The 27,569-nt window shown below is 40.7% G+C and overlaps 1 protein-coding gene across 2 annotated transcripts in view; it reads left to right on the top strand.

Annotated features, from left to right (window-relative positions):
- The window catches only part of MPDZ (multiple PDZ domain crumbs cell polarity complex component), a 140,692-nt gene that overhangs the window by 27,111 nt on the left and 86,012 nt on the right, over nucleotides 1-27,569 (top strand). For both annotated transcript variants that reach the window (XM_081945779.1, XM_081945780.1), the window contains exons 7-17: nucleotides 1,809-1,937; nucleotides 7,075-7,281; nucleotides 9,399-9,519; nucleotides 10,461-10,549; nucleotides 12,814-13,012; nucleotides 13,569-13,658; nucleotides 15,814-15,893; nucleotides 17,544-17,690; nucleotides 20,697-20,843; nucleotides 22,251-22,439; nucleotides 24,556-24,765. In XM_081945779.1, coding sequence (XP_081801905.1) covers nucleotides 1,809-1,937; nucleotides 7,075-7,281; nucleotides 9,399-9,519; nucleotides 10,461-10,549; nucleotides 12,814-13,012; nucleotides 13,569-13,658; nucleotides 15,814-15,893; nucleotides 17,544-17,690; nucleotides 20,697-20,843; nucleotides 22,251-22,439; nucleotides 24,556-24,765 — 1,608 coding nt within the window. The remainder of the gene's footprint in view (nucleotides 1-1,808; nucleotides 1,938-7,074; nucleotides 7,282-9,398; nucleotides 9,520-10,460; nucleotides 10,550-12,813; nucleotides 13,013-13,568; nucleotides 13,659-15,813; nucleotides 15,894-17,543; nucleotides 17,691-20,696; nucleotides 20,844-22,250; nucleotides 22,440-24,555; nucleotides 24,766-27,569) is intronic.

Genomic DNA, 27,569 nt, shown 5'->3' with positions numbered 1-27,569 from the left:
TAGACACGGAAAACAAGTCTGTCTCATTTCTTGTAGCTTAGGTTGGTGCAGTCAATGCAACTCTTTGTACTCTTGAAGATAAAAAAAAGGTCTCTGCAACATGTTGCTGAATGTTAGCCATTGTGTGAAGTTGCAATTCCATTGAAAGCTTCTTATAGTCACAATTCTGTTTTTTTCAGTGTATAGAAAATAATGCAGGAAGGAGATCAAACAGTTTCAATGCACACTATAACTCACGTCCCAGCTATCAAAAATAAATCCTATTTGGTGGGGGGGGGAGCGTATTATACATAATACTTTTCGTATTCCATAAAATGTATCTTCATCAGTTTTTAGCAGATTATAAACCTGTGGGCTTAATTACCACAAAACTTACTTTAAAAGCAAATTGTGTGAGATGTCTATCAAGGACTGGTAGTCTTGACTACTCATTGACTCCTCCAGTGGAGCCATAGCTTGCCTCCACAACCCATTTGCAGGGGAACAATGAGGGAGAAATGATATGTTTTTATCTCCTGCCTGTAAGCATCTGAGAGGTATCTGGTTGGCCATTGTGTGAGCAAAACGTTGGATTAAGAGAGTCCTTGGCTTAACTCAGCAAGGCTGCTTTTATGTACTTACATCCTAAATGATAAGCAGTGTCTGTTCTTTGATTGCAGTGGTGGGTTTCAATTTTTTTTAGAACCTCTTCTGTAGGTGTGGCCTGCTTTGTGAGAGTGGCTTGCCAGCCATGTGACTGAGTGGGCATTGTAAAATGTGGTGAAACTCACTTAACAACACTCTTACTTAGCAACCAAAATGTTGGCTCAGAAACTCTGGCATTTGAAGCTCGCAAGTCTTAAAGCTGTCAAGTTACAAGACCCTTGCACCCCTAACGCGTTAGAAAAAAAAAACAGGCATGTTCAAACTTGACAGCTTTAAGACTTGTGGACTTCAACTCCCAGAATTCCTCCCCTGGCTCTTCATCTTGATGATGTACAGACGGGTGGGGGGGGGGAGCTAGAGCCGGTTCTAAACGGCACTGTAGATTTGTGGAACCTCTCCTATAGAAGAGGTTAGAACTGGCAGGAACCCACCCCTGTTCGATTGGGTCCTTTGATGAAAGCCTGATAATAAGGAAGGGCCTTCATGGTGTAGATTAAAGAGGGAGTGCGGGAAGACAAAAAAAAAAAAAGAGAGTGTCTCAGTCTGATGCCTTTGAGAGAGTTAAGCCAAATCCTTCCTGTGTATCAGATGAAGGGGTGGTATTCCTTTACTTTCCCTACTGGTTTGCAAATGTGAGTGTGTGCGCGCGCACACATGCTTTGCTTGCATGCGCCCCATCCATGCATGCACTCGGCCTTCTGCACATTCACTTTGGCTTGAAAATGTGCTTAAATAGGACAGCATAGAGCTGGGGTTAGTGGTTGCCCCGATTTCCACTACCAGTTCTGGTGAACCGGTCCGAGCCAGCTGAATAACACCTCTGATCAGATGGACCATTTTACGCATAGTATGGAATCACCACAGGAGTTGAGTAGAAATGAGTTGTTCTCAGTCAGCGCACCTGAATGAATACCTGGGGAAAGAAGCATAAGATTTTATCTTTCATGTTCGAAATAATTTGTTCACTAAGATGTTAAAACACTGTAACTTGCCAGTAAAACCACTAAAAATATAGAACGCTAAAAGGTTCTTTTGATGATTCATGAACATTATTTAGAGCAGCTACAGAAAAGAGATTGACTATATGGAAAAAATGCAAATCTGATGGAATATCTTTAGATGTTTTTTAAAAATGAAACTAACTTAAGATTTTGTCTTAAAAGGTACATTGGCAGCATGTGGAGACTATTGAGTTGGTGAATGATGGATCGGGTCTGGGATTTGGGATAGTAGGAGGAAAATCAACTGGAGTGATAGTTAAAACCATCCTTCCAGGCGGAGTAGCTGATTGGGTACACAATATATTCTTCTGTACTAGAGTTACAGTATGATAATTACTTCTTACCATTTAATAAATACCTTTATTTACTTGAAATAGAAAGAATGGAATGCTAATATTCAATGAGGGAAAACATCTTGAACAAAAGATCCCTATAGGTATGGCTTGAAACCCCAGCCAAATTTATAATGCTAAGCTTTGCTTCTGAACTGCTATCGGTCACGAGTATAATTTTTCTATGGAAATAGGAAGCTGGTTTTGTCTGAGAATGAGGACCACAGAAAAGCAGATAGTAGAGTTCCTTTATGGAGAACTTTTTTCATCCCTGTATTTGAGATATTTTTGAACACGGTCTTTACTCTTGGTGAGGCAGGTGTGATAGCAGAGTATTTTCCTGTGCACTGCTTGGAAAGTCCAAGCATGGGTTAAATTCGTGTGGTTGCCCAAGGACTGAGTTCAAATTCTTTGGCCATGCCTCCTTAAAGGCCAGATTTTTCACTCAATCTGGCCCATTCAGGACGATTTTAAGTGAGCTCCAGCTGTTTTAATTTAATTTGGCTTGGACTCTCCAAATTAAGCACAGAGATTTATTGTTTTAACTTGTTATTTTACTTGCGTATATTCCCCCCCCCCTTTTCACATCGGATCAAGCGAAGGAGATGAGAGAGTGAGGAGCGAGCTGTTAGGGGGGGTGCTTGCCTCCATGCCTTAAGCGTGGAGGCTTGACTATCTGAAGGGTTGTTGCGGGTGTCCAGCGCCGCGAACAGCTTTCCCTGCTTCCGATTTTAAAGGGCTCGGGAGGCTTTTCTTCCTTTATGTGGCTGCCATTTTGGAACGCACCCCCTGCACGCAGCGGCCAGTTGTAAGCCTCTACTTTGCACGCTTTTGTTGGTGACACCTGTCTGCGCCACTCAGCTCCTAGGAGGATCGCTGGGTGGTGCGTGGGCATTGTTCGGGTCGCCAGCAGCACTGCTACCACCCAAGCCTTAAATTTTGTTTCTGGGCGGCTGCACTTTTTGGGTCACCATGTGGTCATTTTCCAGCTCCTCCACCTCTACCACCTTCTACTGCACAGCCTCCGCCTCCCGCAGCGATGCTGGTAGTGGCGAAAGTGAAACCACGCAGCTGGGAGCTGAGGCTTGGAAATAAGGCGTGCTTGTGTGCTGTTTCCCAGTGAGAACGCTTTCCTCCCTATTGGCTGCTGTGAGAGGGCTCCAACCAGCAGATCTATCTGAGCCTACAGGATGCCTACCACCTCATTGAAGCAGCCTGGGCCTTCAGGACATGGTAGCTCTGGCCCACCTAGGCCAACACCAAGGGCAAGGCCAAGGGGAGGAGCAGGATGCTTGGCAAGGGCAAGGCCTCAGTAGAAGCAGCCCCATTGCCCCCACCCCAAAGCAGATCTGCGGGGCTTTGCGAGGAGGGAATCCCCAGAGTGGATGCTCCTAATCCCAGGGACAGCATGTTCAAGAAGCAGGTTCCGGCCCAGGATCTTGTTCCTGTGCCTGAACTTTTTTTGGATGTGGTGCAACGTCAATGGACCCAGCCGGGCTTCTTGGCTGCTCTCAGTGGAGGGAACAAGAAACTCTATTCAGTGGAGGAGACTTTGGAAAATATTCTCAAATTATCCCCTGTAGATCCTCCTGTGGCCTCCTTGACATCTAATTCGGTTCTTCCGGCTGATGTTATGGAGGGCCTCAAGTCAGAGGATAGGAAGGCGGGAAAGGCTTGCCACAAAACTCACCAAGTGGCAGCCTGGGCCATTAAGGCCACTATTTCTGCCTCCTTCTTTAATAGGGCTTCCACCCTTTGGTTGAAAGATCTGCAGGGTAATTTACCTGCAGAGGACACAGGTCTACGTCAAGACGTAAATATGATTATTGCAGCATCTCAGTATTCAGCTGACGCCTCATTAAATGCGGCTAAATTTGCTTCCAGAGTGCTGGCATCTAATGTAACATCTAGACGCCTTCTCTGGCTCCACCACTGGCAAGTGGATATGAAGTCAAAGTGGAAATGGGCCGCCTCCCCCTTTAAGGTGACAAGCTATTTGGGGAGACCTTGGATTCAGTGTTGGTCGAATCCAAAGATAAGAAGAACGCTCTCCCCACCAGTGCAAAAAAGCAGGAGAGGAAGTCCCAACCTTATTTTAGGAGGCAGTCCTTTCTGATTCCTCTTTCAACACCCCAACATTTCACAGGCCATATTCCCAACCTTCTGATAGGTCTTAGGACCGGCAGTCCTTTCGAGATAGAGGCCGACAACAGTACCCCTACTGTAGGTCTAACTGTGGAGGAGCCTCCCAGAGACCTTTCCGGAAGACCAAGTGACCAGTACGGTCTGTCTCCCATCAGGGGGTGACTCCAGCAGTTCGCTGACCAATGGGAAATCACCACGTTGGACATTTGGGTCCTACAGACGGTGAGGCAGGGCCTCGTCCTCGAGTTCATTTCCCTTCCCCCAAGGAACTTTGTCCGCTGTCCAACTCCCTCCTGCTCAACCAAGAGGGAGCTCATGCAAACAGAGATTTGGCATCTCCTGGACATCAAGCCATAGAGCCGGTGCCAGAGGATCAGGAGCAGAGGGGATCTAACGCCATCCTATTCCTGGTGCCGAAGAGCTCAGGGTGGGGTTTGGGGTGGTGGGGGTGGCGAGCGATATTAGACCTGAAGAACCTCAATTACTGTGTAACATACAGGAGGTTCAAAATGCAGTTCCTGCAAACCATTTTTGCAGGGATAAGGCACGGGGATCTACTCACATCGGTACATCTAAAGGAAGCATACCTACACAACCAATTCGGCCTCATCATTGAAGGTTCTTGAGGTTCTTCTACACAGGCCAACATTATCAATACAGGGACATGCCCTTCGGCCTTCGTCAGCACCCAGGACCTTCACCAAAATTCTCTTGGTTGTGGCAGCAGACCTCAGAAGGAGGTCTGTTTGACTAATCTGTTACCTGGACGACCTCTTAGTTCAATTGTCGTCAAGGGAACAGGCAGTCCACGACCTCCCCGCCACCATGAGAAGCCTCTAGGCACACGGGTTCTCTGTAAACCTGGAGAAGAGCCACTTGGAGCCGACCACCAGGCTCCTACACATAGGGGCAGAGATAGACACCATAGCTTGCAAGGTTCATCTATTGCAGGAAAGGTTAGATAGCCTAAAGACCTTGTTCTCAAGGTGCAGGGAGCACAGCAGGTGCCGGTCATTCGTCTGTCCCAGCTATTGGGCAAGATGATATCCTGCATATCCGTGGTTCCTGGGCAAGGCTCCATGCAAGGGCACTCCAGTGGTTCTTGTTTCCACACTAAAGAGCCAACAGGAGCAGCTCCCCAGCATTAGTTCTGCTCCCCCCAAAGGTGAGGCACTCCCTGCGGTGGTGGCTATCCCCGGCCATCAAAAGAGGCCTCCTGTTCAAGGAACCGGAGCAACTGGTGGTGACTACAGACACAAGCCTATCTGGCTGTGACGCTCACCTCGACAATCAGGTAATGCAGGGCAGTTGGTCTCGAGAGGAATTAGCCCACAACATCAACTGGCTGGAGCTGAGAGCAGTGAGATTCGCCCTTTGCCATTTCAGATGGGACATTCAACACAACCATGTCCTGTTGATGATGGACAATGTGGCCACCAAGGTCCATATAAACTGCGAAGGGGGCATGCGTGCCCATTCCCTCATGGCGGAGGCCCTGGCCAAGTGGGCAGAGCAACATCTTCAGTCAATTCGGGTAGGCCACATCTCGGGAGTGGATAACACTCAAGCGGACTGGTTGAGCAGGACCACCATAGACAATTCGGAGCTTCATCTCCCACTTTCATTCTCCCTGGACTCTCCAAGCAGCGCACAGGAAAATGACCATTGGCTTACCTGAAGGGTCTTTTTCTGTGTGTTGCGGGAGAGTCCCATCCCGCCCTGATCTAGTGTGGGCCTAGAGTTCAGGAACACCAGACAATCTCCACGCCATATCACCGCAGCTTCCAGTTCCAGTTATCTTTAAAAATCTGGCCTTAAGGAGGAGCAGGAGGCGTGGCCAAAGAATTTGAATTCAGCCTTGGGCAACCGGACTAATTTAACCCATGCTTGGACTCTCCTGCAGCGCAGAGAAAAAGACCCTCCAGGTAAGCTCATGGTCAATTTAGGTGTGGATAAGCAGATAGGAGATAAATCCATTTTCTAAATGGGAATGTTTACGAGCAATTTTAGACAGTAATTTTGATTTAATAATTACGTTTCTGTGAGGGGGGGGTGTCCCACCCTTATGCCCCTCTTTTTTTTTTTGCTATGGTTTGTGGCCAGAGTCGTCATGCATGTACACATGCATTGCATTAATAGATTCATGGACAAGGGATGGGATTGATTTGGTTGGTTTCAGGTAGATTTGGTAATCCTAGGCTGATAAGGTAGAAATTAGAGATTTTGAACAGGATGTTTTCCATGTTTTTCTTCATTTTGGGAGGTAAAAAGTGCTAAATTTAGGCATGCCTTTTGTGCAGATATGCTAATAAATAGGAATAAAAGCAATAAATGGTACGTAAATTTTGAATGTAAGCAATGCTAAACATATTATTTAGAACCATGAAAACAATGATACATTTATTAATTTTAAATATATTCCTTTTTTTATCAGAGGTTGAATAGATATAGACAAACAGCACATGATAAAAAGATTTAAAGTAACATTGTCTACTACAGCAGTATTAAAAGCAAATATATATCTATATCTATCTATCTATCTATCTATCTATCTATCTATCTATCTCTATATCTATCTATCTATCTATCTATCTATCTATCTATCTATCTATCTATCTATCTATCTATCTATCTATCCGCATGTATGTATGTATGTATGTATGTATGTATGTATGTATGTATGTATGTATGTGTGTGTGTTACAACCCCTGGTATGCTCAAATATTTATGTCTCCCTTTATTTATTTATCAGCACAAATACAACATATATATATATAATGCAAGAGTTAATGCAACATATATATATATATAATGCAAGAGTTTTATCTATAACCTATTTTAGTTTATATATATATATAAAAACTAAAATAGGTTATAGATAAAACTCTTGCATTTTTCTAAGACCCCTCTGTGTATAATTTTTTAAAACAATTGAATGTTTGCTCATCTAGCATGGTAGACTGTGCAGTGGAGACCATATTTTGAAAATTGGTGATACAGACTTGACTGGAATCAGCGGTGAGCAGGTGGCACAAGTCCTGAGGCAATGTGGAAACCGAGTCAAGTTGGTGATAGCCAGAGGACTAATTGAGGAGGCCACTCCATCAACAGCAGCTCCTTTGGGTACCCCAGTGCAAACGGGTGTGATGGAGAACAAGGTAATAACAACATGTAACTTATATTAAAGAAACAGGACTGACAGTAGATAGAGGTTCACAACACTTTTATGTCAAACTGCCTGCCTGCAAATAATTGCTAGCCTGCTAATTCAATCTGCCACTTGAATAGTGCTGTAATAGCAGCTTAAGCAATCACTGCATCATCGCATTTCCCCTTTGCTCTGCCGCAGCCCTTTGAGTTCATCTGGATTATTCTTCTATTTATGTCCTCCTCCCTTGCATCCAACGCTGAGCTCCTCTCTGTGCCAGCCTGTGCCTGGTTGTACCTCTTCACCTAAATCAACTGGCACAACTTCAGCTGCTGCTAGTTAGGTGGCAGCTACCCAGCTGCCTTTTTATTTCATAAGAGTGTCCTTCGTTTAGACTGGTGTTTTATTTTCTCTGCTGTGTTCATCTGTTGCCTGAAAAGTAACCTCATTCCAACTAAACCTCATTTACCAAAAATCTCCTGTGCTCTCTATTATCTGTTTAATCACACTTGTATAGCTCCCCCCCCCCACATCTCACCAGTGACTCTTCCTTTTAACCTTTTGAAATGATGCCAAGGATGAATGTGGCTGGTAGTGTACAAAATAAAAGATAAAATAGGGAGTTGGTGTGTGCAAACACAGATCAGGAGGTGCAAGTGTCTACATATTTCTTTATCAGCTGAAGCAAGTTTTAGTGTCTTAAGAATGTAAACACAGTTCAGCAGAAAGCTTCAGCTAACTGGATTATATTCAACAGAATGAAGTGCTTGACAAAGCGAAGAAAAAGGAGATAAGGTAAAAATTATACTTCTGCAGAAATATGTTTTTGTGTCTTTCTGTCAGTAGCATAATTTATACCCCATTCCCCCCCCCCCCCATTTTACAGCTTTTTCAATGCAATCTTTAGGAGGAATGCATTTGAATAATTGAATCATTCCTTCCAATTAGCTATGCCCTTTCTGGAAATGATCTTTTAGTTTGAATAGATACTTTTCTTTCCTGAATTGCTATACAGGTAATCCTCAATTTACGACCACAATTGAGCCCAGAATTTATGTTGCTAAGGGAAATTTGTTAGGTGAGTTTTGACCCATTTTACGACTTTTCTTGCCATGTTTTTTAAGCGAATCACTGCAGTTGTTAAATTAGTCACATGGTTGCTGAGTGAATGTAGCTGACTTGTCCTGTCAAAAGGTTGCAAAAGATGATCATATGATCTCTGGGCACTCCAACCATTATAAATACGAGTCAGTTGTCGAGCATCCAAACGTAAATCACATGACCATGTGGATGCGGCAATGGTCATAAGTGAGAAAAATGGTCATAAGTCACACTTTTCAGTACCGTTGTAACTTCGAAGGGTCACTAAATGAACTGTTGTAAGTCAAGGACTACCTGTATTAGTAGATAAAAGTGAAATTTAATATTTTACAGTCTTTTACCCATTTAAAGGTTTTGCTTAAAAATAAAAGTATGCAACTTACATCCTTTCAGAGGTGTGGAACTACAACTCACGCTATCATACATCTGTAGCCATAATGACTGGGGTTATTTTAATATAAGTAAAAGTACTCCTTACTTTGAGCACACTCTTGTGATTATATTAGCGATTATATATTACCACAGTATGTTCAATGAAACAATTTTTAAAAATAGTGCTTAAACTGACATTTCAATATATTTAATCTTTCTTTGATACTGAGTAGGTGTGTGTGTATGTGTATACATTTGCATAATTAGATAATTTTCCATTTTTTAAATTTTGATTTTTGCTTTGTTTTGTTTTCTAGAAATGATTTCCGTAAAGCTCAAGCATAAAGTATCTGCAAACCTCAGAAATCACAAAACCATAGCCCTGAATCCAGAATCACATAGAAAAGCACTTAAGATAAATCCCTTGAGGAACTCTTACCATGACAAATAATGTTAACTCTATTAAAAGTTCACTAATTATATTGGAGAACTATGAAACTTACTATCTGAGTAGCATTCTGGCAAGAAATACTGTGTGTTATGTGTAGAATTAAGTGGTGGAATATTAGGGTTTAGGTGAGAAATAGAATAATTATTTTTGTTCCCCATAAGAACTTCTGTCATGAAGAATAATTACATGTGTTTTGCCCTAAGAAATTGGAAGATACACCAATTGAAACTGTTGAAGATGGGAACACATTTGATGTGGAGCTTACAAAAAATTCTCAAGGGTTGGGAATAACAATTGCTGGCTATATTGGGGATAAAATATCAGGTATGGTTAAAATTAATTCTGCTCAAAAAGTTAACTATTTTTTTTCTAACTCCAAAATCCATTTATTAGTTTTGTGGTTGAAAACCTAAACATCAGTCCAGATGTTTAAAAGTACCACACACAATACATAGAGTATTTGCTTTGCAAGAAAAATGTTCTAAATGGTTTTCATTTCAAAATATGGATTTTATTTTGCAATAGATTTGTAGTCTGAAATAGTTTGAAATAATTAAAGGCATTCATTGAAGGCAGCATATTTTCTTTCACTAGATTCAGAACTTGATGTTAGAATTGTTTAAATGTGCTTCATTTGGAAGTCAAACTTCTACTTTAATTAATGGCCTTCAGCTTAGTATATTTATAGCCTAGGCATGTGCACTATAACTGAAATAAAAATAAATGTGTCAGTTTAAGATCTAGTAACAATTGACTATCTGTATGATAAAATGTAAGTTTATCTCTAAGACCATGTGTGTCACACTCGCGGCGTCACATTGCCGTCATGTGACATTTCACGATGTTTTTTCCCTTCGTGGACCTGGGGTGGACGTGGCCTTTGGTTGACACATCTGGCCTGCGGGCCGCCGGTTTGACACTCCTTTCTTAGAGTGAATACATTGGGTTAGGGCAGAGGTGGGGAACTATGGCCCCTTTATAACTTGTGGATTTCAACTCCCAAAACTCCTGAGCCGCAACCTGGGAGTTGAAGTCCACAAGCCATAAAAAGGCCACAGTTCCCTACCTCTGCGTTAGAGCAAGATAACTTTAATGATACTATGTTGTAATATTTCTGCTTAAGTACTTAGAAGTCATAAAGACTATTGTAGTCAGATCTTGATATGCTTTGTTTAAGTGTATGGATTCATGTCATAACAGCTTTACAAATACGTACATGACTCAGACATACCTTTAATTACTTCAATTTTATTTTTAAATCACAGAACCTTCTGGTATTTTTGTAAAAAGTATCACAAAAGACAGTGCAGTTGAGCATGATGGTAGAATCCATATTGGAGATCAAATTATTGCTGTAAGTAACCTTGGAGGAGTTCTGTTATCCCCTTTTCCTTCTATTATTTAGTTTTTATGCTTGATGGATTGAACGCAAACATCTCATGAGGACTGTCCCAGAGTTCTTAAAAGATCACACAGATGGAGTCTCTGATCTTGATTGCCATCCACCAAAAAATTATTAAGTCTGATTTCTGTACACAAAGATCACAAACTGAAAATGCCTAACTCTTTAAACATTATTTCAGGACATTGCAGACCACTTAGCTTAAAATGTTACGGGTACCATATTATTAATAGGTAAAATGGATGGAAATATTAAAGATAAAATTATTAAGGTTATAAAACAGAGGTGGGCATTCCCCCTTCCCCCAACCAAGCACTTTGTTTTATATAAATTTATTTTTTCTCTGAGAGTTAGTAATAATTAGACTGTCATAAAGAAAAGGCCATTTTGCTACTAGGTTTTGGCCACAAAATCTAAATGAGATCATGGATGTTAGAAAAATGTAGAGGATTCTTTCACAGAGATCTTGAGAAAATGTAATAGTCTTGGGCAGTGTTTCTCAAACTTGGCGACTTTAAGTCCTGTGGAGCATAGCTGGCTGGGGAATTCTGGGAGTTGAAGTCCACAGGACTTAAAGTCGCCAAGTTTGAGAAACACTGGTCTTGGGGTTAGGAGAGATGCTCTTCTTTGACTTGGTTACTGATGAAAACAGAGATAAGATCAACGACCTACTTCCCACAGTTGAGGAACATAAATAATTATTTAACTGAAGGTTCTATATTGATAGCATTGTTTGTAAATTAAGTCTTAAATCATCTTACAGATGAACAGCAAAAGTAACAGTAAACTTTCCTGCCTAATTCCCATCAGCCTACTTAGGTAGTTCTCAATTGAGAACCATATGTTTAGCGTTTGTAATAAGCGAGTTACAAGTGGCCCTTAAACTTACAACCATCGTATCTTTCTCACATTTACATGATCAAAGTGTAACTCACTTAACCGCCTTACTTAACAATGGAAATTCTGGTCCCAATTGTGGTTATACGCTGAGGACTACCTGTATAGATGAGAATATTTTTTAAATTTTTGAATGCATTATTTTAGGTTAACTTGAATTTATAAAGCTCCTTCGCACAGTTTTCAGACATTCTCTTCAAACTCTATGCCGGTGATGGCGAACCTATGGCACGCGTGCCACAAGTGGCACGCGGAGCCATTTGTCAGGCACGCGAGGCACTGCCCTGTCAGCTGGCCAGCGCGCATGCGCGCGCTGGCCAGCTGAATTCACCTTTTTAAAAGCTATTTTTCACCTTCCTCAGGCTCCAGAGGCTTTATAGGTGACTTCCGGGTTGCTCGGAGGGTCGTTTTAAGCGTTCCGAAGGCTTCAGCGACCATCTGGAGGCTTCCCTGACGCCTTCAGAGTGCTTAAAACCACCCTCCGAGCAAACCGGAAGTGACTTCGGGTTGCTCGGAGGGTGGTTTTAAGCGTTCCGAAGGCTTCAGGGACCGTCCGGAGGCTTCCCTGACGCCTTCGGAGTGCTTAAAACCACCCTCCGAGCAAACCGGAAGTGACTTCCGGGTTGCTCGGAGGGTCATTTTAAGCATTTCGAAGGCTTCAGGGAAGCCTCTGGACAGTCCCTGAAGCCTCCAGGGGGGCGGGGGAGACTCTTTTCGCCCTCCCCAGGCTCCTATAAAGCCTCTGGAGCCTGGGGAGGGTGAAAAAAGTGTGTAAAAATGGGGGGGTCGTGCGTTGTGCGCGCATGCGCACTGGGGGGGTCACGCGTTGCATTATGGGTGCGGCACACCCGCACACGACCCCCCTGCGCTCCCCCAACTTGTGGCACGCGAGCCAAAAAAGGTTCGCCATCGCTGCTCTATGCTGTCTATCTTTAGATAGAATTCTTATGCTCAGGATAGCAACAAACTCCAAACCAAATTTCAGCAGACATTTGGCAAATGTGATTTGCCTAATTTGGAATAAAACAGTTTTCCCAATCTTGACAGATGTACAATGACTGGTAAGAATATATATTTGCAATAGTGGCGAACATCTGTAGCTTGGATGTAGGATGATGGTGACACAAGACCCATCCCAAGACTCTCAGTTGACATCTGGCCATCCTAAGGCTCTCATTTGATACAACCATATCTGGCCCATCACATGACCCACATCCACACCTGAAGCCCTTACAGTCAGAAGAACAATGGCATCCCTTAAACTCTGCTGAAGATGGAGAATTAACTTTCACCCTCATGGACCTATGTTTAATCCATAGGTGGATGGAACCAATCTTCAAGGTTTTACCAACCAGCAAGCAGTGGAGGTTTTGCGACATACTGGGCAAACAGTCTATCTGACTTTGGTCCGAAGAGGAGGCCTGAAACAGGAAAACCAAATTCAATCTCATGATGACTTCAGTGATGCTGTTGAAAAGGATTCAATTTTCCAAACAATGGATATTGGCACAAATACAGGCAATTAAGATTATCTTTGCTTCATGTTTCTTGAATTTTATTTTCCGTTCTTTAGAGGCTAAACCAAAGTGGCTTAAATTCATTCTTGCAATCCATATTTTCCTCCTTTCATATAATATATAATATAGAAGATTGTGGCCTTTTTGCTGTTACCAATTTTTATTTTATTTTTAGTGTTTAACCGTTGCTTATGCATATCCACATTAGCCATGTATGTATGTATTTACTTAATTACTTGTTTATTTATATTAATATCCCACCTTTATTATTGATACAAATAACAAGGTGGAAAAATTACCCAACACATCTTCTTCCTACTATTTCCCCCCCAATAACAATCAGCTTGTGAGGTAGGTTGGCCAAAGTCACCCCACTGGCTTTCATGGCTAAGGTAGAACTTGAACTCTTACAGTCTCTGCTTTCTAGCATGGAGCCTTAACTGCTAGACCAGGCTTAATTTAATCTGGTAGGAAACTAGGAGTCCTTAACAATAGTGAAACAGGAAAGGGGTTTAACTGTATTATCACAGAAATTGGCATATTTTTTCTCTCCACAGAAAGCTGCAAAAGAGAGCAGGATTCTCCATTATTGTCATGCAGCCCCAGCGAGGTTCATTTTGAAGAAGATACTAATATACAACAAACAGGTTATAAATAATGTTTTTTCCCCTTATAAATATGCTTGCCTTCCCTAGTTTTTGCCTTTGCTTGCTTGGCAAGGTAGCATGGCAAAAGTTCCTTTTGGGTTCCGAAAGTGCATATTTGAGATGTTATAGACAAATCCATCTTTGAAGAAGAATATAGTGATGCAGCTCTGTTTAATTGCATTTATATACATTGTCCACAGAATTTTACCTAGTAAACTCAAAAAATTATTTTTATAGCCTTTACTTTGAATCTGTTAACTTCTAAGTATTTTATCCACGGGTATTTTATCGAAACCTGTGGATGAGGTATTTAGAAGTTAAAGGATTCAAAGAAAAGGCTATAAAATAGTCATTTGAGTTTGTCTAGCTAAAATTCTGTGAACAATGTACAGAGAGTTGATTTCTTGTATGCAGCCAGCTTCCTATACCGTATCAACTGTTAAAATTACGAAGCTTAATCTTAAGCTTAAAATACTGAATGGCAGCAGCTGAAAAGAGTACTTATTAATGAGGATATTAAAAGTAATTATCATTAGATGTCAAAACATACTGCTGAAGATATTTAATGATTGTTTATTTACAATGAAAAACCTTAACAATAATACTGGGCGAACAGCAGTTTTAATATACTAGGAAATGTAGTGTAGCATAAAGCAGAATTCATAGCTGAAATTAGCTATGTATACACAGAATTTTTATTTCTGTGGTTGATCACATTTGTTTATGTCTTATTTTTAAATAAGCAAGTATAGTTTGTGATATACATAGCTGATTGTAGCTCATCAAGCCATGCTAAAGAGATATTCAGATTCTGTGAGTCTCATGTTTCCACCCACTTCGTATTTTTAAGCGTGTGAATGTTTGAGGATATCGTAAGTGCTTGGTGGGTCACTGACTGTACATATCTGACAAGCTCCAGTTATCGTAGTAAGAGATAAACTGGATCAGATTTAAAATGGTAAATTATTACACTCATAATTTGTTTCTTTCTTACATTTGTAAATAAATACAAAAATCTGTTAAGTAATTCCAGGAAGTGTGTTCTTCCACTGCCCTCTAGAGACCATGTTTCAGTAGGAGCCTTAGAAAATGAAGTCATAGTTTCAAAAATAAAATAAAATCTTAAATATAGAGAACATTTTTTGAGTGCTTAAATATTAAATAATATATTTATTTGTATATGTAACTCAAGATATAAACAGAATAATATCAAAAACACTACAATGCTAAATGTTCCCACCTGAGAATAAGTTTCTTTTAACTTTAACTTACTTCTGAATAAATATGAAAGGAATATTGTATACTGAATGATTTGGGGAACTGGTTTTAATAAACCTGAATACATAATATTATTTACTAGTGCACTCCTGTTGAGGAGAACTATGAAATGATAGCCATAGTTTTACAAGTAAAAACAAAGACCTATAATTATTCTTCAGAAATGGAAAACACATCACCCATAAGCTTAGCTTTCTGCTTTATCTTTTGAATTTTAGTTCTTATTTTTATTTGTTAATGTTTCAATCTCGCAAACTTGTTTTTCTTACATTTGTAGAGTGCAGGGGTGTAAGATAATAATGAATAACCAGAATGAGCCTTTCAGAGTTCCGTTGGGCCAGGAAAGAAGAATATGCCTATAATTTCTGCATTCACAGAAAGGAAAAGGTGCAGCAGAGTGTAGCCAGACAGAAATCCAGTTATTCAGGGAGCTAGACTAGCACAATTGGGATTCTATGGAAGAGAGATAAAAGGAAGTTCTTGAGTGATGCAAGCCGAAATTGAATAGCCAGGGTACTACTGAAAGATTGAGTCTCATGCTGATTTAATTTCAAATAGAATTGGATAACGCTAAAAGTTTATTAAGATATATATGGTACAAAATTGGTTAGAAAAAGCAACGTAAAAACGAACTGTTATTTTTTTGACTTAATCCAAGTGAATTCAGCTAGCTTTAAAAAGATTTTTAAAAAACCAAAATTTAGGTTATAATTCTCCCCCCCCCCCTTTTCCTTTTTTAGATACTTAGGATCGAAAAATATTTTCTTTCTCACTTTATATAAATCAGATGCATGTTTGCAAATTCTAACGCAATTCATATTCTACCTAGAGGTAAGAATGTCATAGTTTTGCTTAGGATAACTGTCACATCTTGCAGATATTCAGCTAACATCCCTAGAAGAAGAAACATTGCTGAACAAATGGCAGAAGATTTTGGGGAAAAATTATGAAGTCGTGGTAGGTTGACTCATTGCTTGCTATTAAAAAAAAATAAACACTTTATCTCTGTTCTTCCTTGGGAGGGACATTGTTTTTTAAAATCTAAAAATGTGGTAAAACAAAACTTTTAAGTAATCTTGGGCAATCAGAAAATGAATCCTACATTTGATCAAACAGTTTCTAAATAATGCTTCCTGGGAAGTTTTCATTAATTCAGTCGATAAGTATTGGCAGCATTTGTTTAGTAACTTTTGCAGTCCATTATATATTTTGATTCTCCTTGTTGTCAACAGTGCATGGTTTCATTTCTTGGGGTAGCATTTTTGCTTGATGACCTCTCTCAATGTGGGCAGAGCTACAGTTGAGTTCTGACATCTACATTTGGAAAGCAAAACAACAATGTAGCTTGTTAGGAAATCTACCCACTTCCAACATACAACATTTAGCATAATCCTTGCTTCATAAGAGTTCTTGCACATAGCTGATATTTGGAATAAAAGACTTCCCTCCTTTAATCTGACATTCATCTACCAGAAATAAATGCCACTAATTTTAATGTTGGCCTGCTTTTAGGTAAGTAATACAAAATTTAACAATTAGGGCCAATATTTTCCTCCTACTGCTGCTGTTGACCCCTACTTCATTGCTGGATGGTCTGTATGGCTTACAGAGATTTTTTTTAAAGGAAGCTGGTTTGCCCCACTGTCACTGACATTTTAACAGATCGTTTGCATTTTTCCCTTTTTGTTTTTCTTCCCTCCTATGATTTATGATAATGATTGCTGGTCCTCTATTTTCATTATTTGTTTTTAAATTGATTGTTAATTGACTCGTTTATTCTTTTAAAGTAAGGTTTATGTGAGGGGTCTTGGTAGCCCTTTGGCCTACGAGCTTTAAAATGTGTTTTGTTTTTTAGGTAATAAAAGCTGTTTTCCTAGCTGACACTTTACTGCTCATTGAGAATCTAGCCAGTCTTCTTTTAAGCACATTTTAGAACGTATAAGCAACTACTTTTGTGTGCAGTAGTCCAAGGATGTAACAAGGATGTGTAACTTTTGAATAGAATTCTGCAGCAGGGTCATAGATGCTGTTCCTGTTCTTTGACTGTTCCCCACCTGGAGATTAGTAAACCATAGAGAATTATGTTACCAGGTGCATGTCCTGTTAACGCTTGACTTGTTTCAGAGACAACAAGGATTGCCAGATATATGGAATCCAGTTCTTTTTCTTCAAACTGGAAACATTTCTGTTTCCGAATACTGTATTTGCTAACTATTGTTCCATGGCGCTCTCAAAAGATGGTGTAATGAGAAGTGTGGAACCTTTGATAGTTTTATTTGTTCCTTTTATCTGTGACTCTCTGACTACCTTTCATCTCTGGGACAGCTGTAGCTACCAGCATCTGTTACCCTTTGCAAATAAGAAAAAGGATGTTACAGCTGGATGCTCCTTTTCAGCTCACATTGTGATTCCATCTTGTTTTGATGTGAGAAATCAATGAACATGGATGGTTTTTTTTTTTAAAGAAATGAGCCTGTAGCTTAAGAAGTAGAGCATTTGTAGCAAAACAGCGTTTAAATTTACTGGTCCTTTGTATAGGATCTCGTTGCAATTTTCTAAGCAACTGATTTCTTGGCGTTGTGAAGATTGTATTTTTCTTCTTTCTAGGTGGCGGATGTGAACAAGTTTAGTGAAAGCAGCGGACTGGGGATTAGCTTAGAAGCTACAGTGGGACATCATTTTATTCGGTCTGTTTTGCCTGAAGGGCCTGTTGGACGATGTGGCAGATTGTACAGTGGAGATGAATTACTAGAAGTATGAATTAATCTTTCTTATTCTTCTGCTCTCTTAAAAGATATGCTGAGGGATTTTTTCCTCACTTTTAATATTTTCTTAGCATAGAGCCGTGATGGCGGACCTATGGCACCTGTGCAAGGTATGGTATGAGGAGCCCTCTCTGTGGGCACATGCGCCATTTCCAGCTGCTTTTCAGGTTTCCGTTGCATGCATGCATTCTAGCCAGCTGCTCTCTTCTGGGTTCTGGCATGCGCATGCACACCGGACAGAAGACCAGCTATCTGGCGTGCATGTGCGTGATAGAACCCGGAAGAGCAGCTGGCGACTGCGCACATGTGCACCGGCAAGCTGCTCTCTTCTGGGTTGTGGTGCTCCAGTGCACACACGCATGCTTGTTTCGGCACTTGGGGTTGAAAAGTTTAGCCATCACTGGCATAGAGTAAAGGTAATCCTTGACTTACAACAATAATTGGAAGCAGAATTTCCATTGATAAGCAAGACGCTTAGTGAGTTGTGGCCAATGTTGGTGTGGCTGTTAAGTGAACCAATACAATTGTTAAGTGAATCATGTGGTTGTTAAGCGAATCTGGCTTCCTCCACTGACTCTATTTGATGGAAGACAGCTGGGAAGGTTGCAAAGGGTAATCATATGACCCCAGGATATATGCAGGAAAATAATAATTACATTCCCGATTGCCAACCTCCCAAATTTTGATCATGAGATCTTGGGGATGCTGCAACAGTTGTAAATGGGAGGACCAGTCATAAGTCAGTTGTTCCAGTGCCAGTGAAACATCGAATGGTCACTAAAGAAATTATTGTAGGACGAAGACCACCTATATCAGGAATGGCGAACCTTTTTTTGGCTCGCGTGCCATAAGTGGGAGCGCAGGGGGGTTGTCTGCACTACAGGTGCTCCCCCCCATTTTTACATGCTTTTTTCGCTCTCCCCAGGCTCCAGAGGCTTTATAGGAGTCTGGGGAGGGTGAAAACAGCCTCCCCCCCGGATGTCCTCTGGAGGCTTCAGGGACCGTCAGGAGGCTTCCCTGATGCTTTTGGAGCACTCAAAATGACCCTCCGAGTAAACCGGAAGTGACTTCCGGTTTGCTCGGTGAGTCGTTTTGAGCACTCGGTGGGTCGTTCTGAGCAACAGAGGGGCGCGGGGGAGGTTCTTTTCACCCTCCTCAGCCTCCTGACGGTCCCTGAAGCCTTCAGAGAGCTCAAAACGACCCAGTCACTTCCAGTTTGCTTGGTGGGTTGTTTTAATCGTTCCGAAGGCTTCAGGAGGCTTCCCTGAAGCCTCCGCAGCAGTCAAAACGACCCTCCGTAGGGCCATTTTTTTGCCCTCCGGAGGCTTCACGGAAGCTCATGATGCCTCCGGAGGGTCTCAGAGGGGCGCGGGGGAGGTTCTTTTCACCCTCCTCAGGCTCCTATAAAGCCTCTGGAGCCTGGGGAGGGCGAAAAATGGCTTTTAAAAAGGGTGAACTCAGCTGGCCAGCGCACGCATGCCATAGGTTCACCAACACTGACCTATATTCATTTATTTGTGAAAGAAATACAGGTAGTCCTTGACTTCATTTAGTGACCGTTTGAAGTTACAACGGCACTGAAAAAAGTGACATGACCATTTTTCACACTTATGACCTTTGCAGTACCCCCATGGTCACATGATTTACATTCAGACACTTGAAAACTGGCTCACATTTATGATGGATGCACATGATCTTCTTTTGCAACCTTCTGACTAGCAAAATGAATAGGAAAACCAGTTTCACTTAACAACCAGGTTACTGATTGAAGAACTGCAGTGATTCACTTAACAAATGTGGCAAGAAAAGTCCTAAAATGGGGCAAATCACATTCATCAAATTTGCCATTAGCAACATAAATTTTGGGCTCAATGGTGGCCGTAGGTTGAGGACTACCTGTATATAGCCTGTATAAATTCACAATATGCTAGTACGTTCTAAGGTAGTGATTATATAAATACTCCCTTTTAAATACTCCATTCCGTTTGTCAGAAGTTTGCAAACAGTGATCACATGAGCCCTGGACATTGCAACCGTCATAAATCCAAGTCAGTTGTCAAGCATCTGAATTTTGATCATGTGACCGTGGGGATGTTGCAGTGATTAGAAGCGTGGAAAATGGTCATAAGTCACTTTTTCAATAGTTGTAACTTTGAACAGTCACTAAACAAACTGTTGTAAGATGAGGACAGCCTTTATTGGCTTTACACTGCTTGGGAAATTCTGGCATTTGTAGTTCAAATACGTCTTAAATGAGCAAGGTTGGGGGAAGTGTGGCCTAGATATTAGAACTTATTAAATTAAATGATTTCTATTCAGGTAGGTAGCACATACACAAGGAAAAGTAGGCTCCTAAGAATGAAAATAATTCATTCGTTCTAGGAACTATTTTTCAGTAGCGCAGTAGTGCAACTTTATTTTTTCCTAGAAACCCATGTGCTATCTGCTCTTCAATGTAGCTTCATTCGGTTTTCTGGCAAATGTCATTTGCATTCACCCAATATTTATAGTCAAGATAACCTAATTCACTGAAGTATAAAACATATCAGCATAAAAAACTGTGACATAATTTTGAACGGTCAGTAAATGAACTGTTGTAAGTAGAGGACTACCTGTGATGTGAAGAAGCCATGTAGTATCTATTTTTTAATATGCTACTTTAGTTTCCTATGTCGTCATCATCTTCATTTAATGACCCCATAATCCCTTGTGGGGTGGACTCTGGGCAACTGAATGGAGCTGAGTGTTTACTGGCCGGATGCCCTTTCTGTCACCAAGGTGGAGTTTTGTTCAGCAGATATATTCTCATTGTGCCCAGAGAGAAATATCTGCCTCTACCTAGGATCGAACTCACAGCCTCCTGATTGTGAGGCAAGAGCGCCGCCTCTAGGCCACCGCACCACTCTACTTTAGTTTTCTATGTCCAATCTGGAAATATATGTATTTCTTTCTGTCTTTTCCTTATTTCTGTAAATATCCTTATTTTCATTGGCAGGTAAATGGACAATCTTTGCTTGGAGAGAATCACAAGGACGTTGTAAATATTTTAAAAGAGCTTCCTATCAATGTAAGAATGGTGTGTTGTCGTGCAGTCCTACCTGTTGCTGAAGCAGCATTGGATGAGACTCGTATGTTAGAACAGGTAATTCAACATAAAGATTTATACCCTGGGGGAGAAACTGATAGACCACTATTCTTCCTTCCCACAGAGAATTCAAAGAAAAGATTTGAACTCCTGAAATGACTCCATTACTATTAAGTATTTCTTCATTTTGTTTCATCTCTTTTGTTTTTAATGATTTAATGGTTGTGAATGATTTTAGATATTTAATGGTTTACTTTGTTGTAGGCCACCCAGAGCCTCTTGCTTGTGAAACTGGTGGCTATATAAATTAAACAAATAAATAAATATGGTAGTTGTCGGGCTTGGAAGCCATCTTTTACAGTGGGCCTCAAGCCAGCCACATATTCTACATTAGGAAACTAGGAGGGGGGATTTTATGGTGCATGGGAGCTTTGTAGGCAAAATAACATTCTTTCTCAGAGAGTCAAGGTCATCTTGCCCCTGCACCTGGAGGGATGTCACTGGGAGGAATCTTTCTTTGGGATAGTGACTGATTGGACTATGTTATGGACATGTGGGTGCTGCGACAAAGTCTTGAATTTTCAACGGGGGTGGGGGGTGGGGGTGGAAAACCTGAGTCTGAAAGCTTCCAGATGTGCCAACATGGCTCTTCTAATAAATTGGAACTTTGGGGAATCCCTAGCCTTGAACTCTTATTTCATTTGAGGATGCTATTTGGAACCCTGACGTTAACCCGAATCTGACAGTTGTAAGATAAAGATTTTTTTTTTAAAGTGGAGACTGTTTGATCAGATGGCTAGAATTGGATTGAGGAAACCCAGCTTAAAAACCTTTTTTTAGATTTTTTCATATAGCTTTCGTTAAAGTATTATAGTCATTTAAACTTTTCATATATATTTAGACATCTCTACATAAAGTTTACATTCTCAGATGGTAGAACTCGTGGAGAGTATTAAATTAACCTCTTTAAGGGAAAAAAAAACCTTCGCATTGACAGTTGACTGGAAATCTGTTATAGACATTTTGCATGAAACAAAAATGTACTTACAATTTATGTTTTTGATGATTAGAAAAAACTGGATAAAGAAAAAGCTAAGTTTTTTATTTGTAATCATAGAATAAAAGAACTTTGTAAATGTGCTTATATTTGCTGCAAAGGAAATTGGAAGCTTTTCTCTTTTTTGCTTTTTGCTTTTTATATTTTTCTTCCTTCCTTCCTCCCTCCCTCCCTCCCTCCCCTCACAGTTATTAAATGAATCATGGTCATTATGTGAACCAGGCTTGCTTAAAAACCCAAAACTAGTTTGTGTTTTGTAAAACTTTAATTAAAAATTGATTTAAAAAAATAGATAAGTTTTAGACTCTTTAAATAGCAGTTCCCATTTATTCCAGTTCCATTGGCAACCTGTGTTTAAATTTCCTTTAGCTTTATTTTTTAAAAAGTAACCCTATTTAACTTTACAGTCTCATATCGACCTTGGTGGACTCCTTGGTGCTTCAGAGACAGTCGATGCTAAGCTGGAAATAGCTAACATAAGTCAGAATACTGAAGAGGTACAAGGCTCTCCTCTGGCAATGTGGGAGACACAAGTACAACAAATTGAGTTGGAGAAAGGCAGCAGAGGTCTTGGCTTTAGCATATTGGATTATCAGGTAATTTCTGAATTCCCTAATATAAGGATGTACTTTATGCATTGAATCCAGTATCCCTTTAAAAATGAAACGTTCCAGTAGAATTGCATCATTAAATAAACTTGTCAAACTTATTTTATATATCTTCATATTTTTGCAAGGAAGTCACCTTCAATTATGGATAGTTTCTGATCTGTTAGATGAGAAAAGGCATTGTATGATTAAGAAGCCACCTTTCGTTACTATTCTATTACATTTCTCAATCTTTCTCTTTAAGGAGAAACTGAAATTCAAGGAGAAATGATCCCTGTTTCCCTGAAGATAAGATAGGGTTTTATTTTCTTTTGACCCCTGAAATAAGCTCTTGGCGTTTATTTTTGGGAAAGTCTTATTATTTTTGAGGTGCAGGAGGCTCCTTAACCATGGCCCGCAGATCAGCTGATCCAGAGACGGCCGGAGGTTCTGTTTCTGTTTCTGGCGCACTCTTGTCAGGCCTAGCGTTGCTGGGCCTGCTGCTCTTTTTGTGGTCATCACTAAGAGAAGGGGCATGGTAGCTAGGGTTTGCAGGAGTGGCATCTGCGAGGCCGTTCTGCATGGATGGCAGGTGCAGGTGAGACGTGGTGTATGTTCTCCCCCTTCCCTTCCAGGAAATGGCGGGGACTGGCTGCACGTGTGTTTAAATATTTTAGGGGTGGGCTTATTTTTGGGGAGGGCTTATATTAGCACATGCACTCAAAAGCCTGATTGGGCTTATTATCTGGGGAAGTCTTATTTGGGGGGAAAGAGGGTTGTAGTACTTATTGCATGGATCCAATAATAACACACACAAACACATAAAATATTAATACTGAGATTGCTGAGCATTATCACAAAGCAAGATGCATTATTATTGCAATTATTATAAGGAAAGTAATAGAAGTAATAGTAGTAATAGTTAGTAGATACTTACGTAGTTTGTTTTTTAAAAAAGACATGCCTCAAAGTGCAATACTACCAGGTTTTTTTTTATTCTTTTGCACTAATTTGAGGAGATTTTAAATGTGGAGCAGATTCTGAAATGCATTTGCTAACTTCATCTCTCTGCAAATAATTTATTTATATTCTAGAAGCTGGTTTTAATGTTGATTTCTGCAATCTTTCTGCAAGATTACATAATGTATAATTAGGTTTTAATTTTTCATAAGTAGTGGCTTGATAACTGAATCTTTCTATAAGCAAGCAGGGTCAAGAAAAAAACCCCATACCATTGTTTGAAATCTCTGATCAGAGCTAATAGATTGGGCGTGCTGCAGATCCTATCTACCAAAGAGAGCTGGGTAGCAGGAACTAGAAGAAAGTTTTTTTCTGCTGTAGCCGCTGACTTATGGAATATTCTCCCCTCGACCACTAGAATGGCCCGTATCCTGTTGGCCTTTCACAAAGCTTTAAAACCCAGCTATGTACCCGGGCCTGAGGCTCAGAATGTGTGAAGGGCCTTGTTACTTGGCTTTACTGCTAGCAGATTAGTGCGATTCCACAAACTTGGCCTTCTCAGGGTGCTGTCGGCCAGACAGTGTCGGCTCGTGACCCCCAGGGGGAGAGCCTTCTCTATGGGAGCGCCTTCCCTCTGGAATGAGCTGCCCCTGGAGCTTCGCATAATCCCCGACCTCCGGTCCTTCCCGACGCGCACTAAAAAGTTGGCTTTTCCAGTAAGCCGGCCTGGCCTGAACAAAAATAATAATAAATGCTTGATTTAATTGTTAATTTTAATCCAATTTTTAAAATGTTATTGTTCATACTAATTGGGTTTGTTGGATACTCTATCTAATTTCCTTTTTAACTTTTGTAAGATGTGTTTTTTTTAATGTTGTACGCCACCCGGAGTCCTTTGGGAGAAGGGCGGCATATAAATCCAATAAACAGAAACAGATTAATCATCACAGCTGGTATTTGTACTTACTTATTTTGGTGGACATTTTAAATGTCTTTTAAATTGTTTTAATCATTTTTTCGAATTTTAAAATTGCAGGCCGCCCAGAAACTCTTGGTGAGTTGGACGCTGCAGAAATTGAATGAATGAATAAATAAATAACAAAGTGAATAAAAACACATGTCAACGTTTTTCCCCTCACATTCCCCTCTTTTCTCCTTCAATAAGGACCCGGTGGATCCTGCAAATATAGTGATTGTGATCCGCTCTCTTGTCCCTGGGGGCATCGCTGAGCAAGATGGCAGGCTCCTCCCAGGAGACAGGCTTATGTTTGTCAATGAGACCAGCTTGGAAAATGGTAGCCTGGAGGAAGCTGTGCAGGCCCTGAAAGGAGCACCTCTGGGAATGGTGAAAATAGGAGTCGCCAAGCCATTGCCTGTAAGAATTCTTGTTTTATATAGTGGGATTTTGAATTTGGCAAATAAACAACTGGGGTATTTACTGATGTAGGACTTTAGGTCAGAGGTGGTATTCAGCAGGTTTTGATCAGTTCTGGAGAACCGGTAGCAGAAATTTTGAGTAGTTTGGAGAACCGGTAAATACCACTTCTGACTGGCCCCACCCCCATCGGTTCTCTTCCTCCCGAGTCCCAGCTGATTGGGTGGAATGGGGATTTTGCAGTAAACTTCCCCTGGAGTAGGGAGGGAATGGAGATTTTAAGGTATCCTGCCACGGCCACCAAGCCATGCTACGCCCACAAAGCCACGCCCACAGAATCGGTGGTAAAAAAAATTTGAATCCCACCACTGCTTTAGGTATATAACTGTTGATACTGAAAGGTGAACTAACATTTCTTGTGAGATAATAAAATGCTGTTTTAAATGTCTACCTGCAAATTGCCCTCTGCAAAATCTCTCACTTTATACAATTGTCATTAAGAGAGTAACAGAGCTCTGTGAACCAGCCCACTACCACTTTGTTCTGCAAAAAATACCTTTGCTTGAGATTCACGAAAGTAGCGCAGTTACTCAATAATAATTTATTCAGAGCCAAAATAATAATTTTAGCTTGGGAATTAGTTACTGTTGACATAGTAATTTGAAACAGAGGGTAAAAACATGTTGCTTCCAGAAACCTAGGGTAAGAATATTTAAAACACCCCCCCAAAAAAGGTTTTGATTTATTTTCATAAAGTATAAGCAAACAATACTTACACTAAATGTTTGAATGTATTAATTATCTATTATGTATACTTCAGCAACTTTGGTATCCATATAGTAATAATTTTGCATATTTATTTCACACAAATGCATACATGCAAAAAATGTATGTTATGAAACCTCCTTCTACACACAATCTGGACATTTCCTGTTCCTAAATGGCAGGAATCTATAGTGAACAGAACTGAAAGTTTGGCAGTAATTGTTGTCCTTTATTCCTTGAATCAGTAAAGAAGTAATTTTGGTCGCTGGTTTGAGGGCTACTTTCTGGAAAAGTAACACATTTATACATCCATCTTTTTCTGGCTGAATCCTGGTGCTGTGCCACCTTTGCACAGAAGTGTGCAACATTTGATAAGCAAGGGCTACGCTTAGTGATTCAGAAGAGTACTAAATGCTGCAAAATAAATGGGCCACATCACAGGTGAATTTGGGACTAAGGTTTGTGGATGAATTGGGGAGAGTGTGTCTTTTTTTGTTTACTATTAGTGTAAGCTCAGACTTATTGCTAAAATTTGCCCCTATTTTTCATTTGGAAATTGGAAACATTGCCATCACATTTCAACAGCGGTGGACCCAGGGAGTTCAGAGGATCGCAAAAAATGATTCAGTGGCCACACAGGGCTTTGGGATTGCCCATTGAATTGCTGTTTTGATAGAAGAACCGAAAGTTTTCACTAATGGAAGGAAATGTTTCTTTCTAATTTGGGGTATAAATCATTTTATATATCTATGATGGCCTGTTTTACTGATAATTCAGTGCAGCCAGAACGAGTGGTATGGTGGTCTAGAGGTGGAGCTCTCGCCTCACAATCAGGAGGCTGTGAGTTCGATCCTAGGTAGAGGCAGATATTTCTCTCTCTGGGCACACTTGAGAATATATCTGCTGAAAAACACTCCGCATTGGCGACAGGAAGGGCATCTGGCCAGTAAACACTCAGATCCATTCAGTTGCCTAGACTCCACCCTGCAAGGGATTATGGGGTTATTAAAAGAGGATGATGAAATGTAGCCAGAACATTTTTCACAATTATTGAGATATTAGTTATTGCAGGTGTGGCGATTATTTATTTAAACAATATATTATGCTGCCATCTCACCTTAATGACTCTGATCAATTAACAATATTGTATGGAAAATATAAACCAAAATAAAATAAAATAACAATCTAGTACAATATGACTGCGGCTGCAAGCAAAAAAAGTTTTTTTTTTTTTACCATAAAACATATCTTAAAACATGCACAAGAGGACATACCTTGGGCTCATATCTGGCACCAAAGTGTGTGGGGAAAAGCCAGCTCTTCAAGGCTAGGGGCAGTGGGACCATTCTAGGCTCAGAGGGGAGGCTGTTCCATAGGACAGGCATTGTGACATAGAAAGCACACATCCTGGGTTCAAGCAGGTCATTCAGTTTGACAAAAGGGACCTGAGGTCTGGTGGAATGGGTAGAAACTATCAGAAACAGGTAGACTCATATCTATCCTGGCCCTGTATCACCCAGAGAATTATGGGTGATACCTGTTCCTTAAATTGTACCTGGACACATGTGCCCTTGCATTCTGGATGCGTGGCCATCGGAATGGTCTTCAAGACTGTGGCTGTGATGTCTCCTGATGTAGGGGGCTCAACTGGCATGATGGATAGACTAGTGCTAAGGCCCTCCTGGCCTTGGCTGGCACTTGCTCTTTTGGCAGGATCTCCAAATTGCACACTGAGGGAATGTTAGGTTATCCAAGTGATGGGTAGGACAGAGATGTACAACATATTAATGATAGTTAACCATATACGGACAAATGCCCTGAGTTACTCAGAGCTTTCATATAGATGCTAAATAAAAGCAGGAAGAAAAGGCAGAAAAGGCATATTTTGTATCAATTTTAAGTAGAACCAGCCTTAGAGAAAGGAGGAAAGCCACTGTACTTTCCTCTTTGTAATGAGGAGGCTCTCATTACCAATCCCCCTAAACCTGATTCAGGAGGTATTGAAGCAGAGGTGGTATTCAGCAGGGTCTCCGAAGCGA

The sequence above is a fragment of the Natrix helvetica genome (assembly GCF_964273705.1).
Source record: "Natrix helvetica genome assembly, chromosome: 2".
NCBI lineage: Eukaryota > Metazoa > Chordata > Lepidosauria > Squamata > Natricidae > Natrix > Natrix helvetica.
The sequence above is the reverse complement of the archived record's forward strand: the minus strand, read 5'-3'. Positions and strand labels throughout refer to the sequence as shown.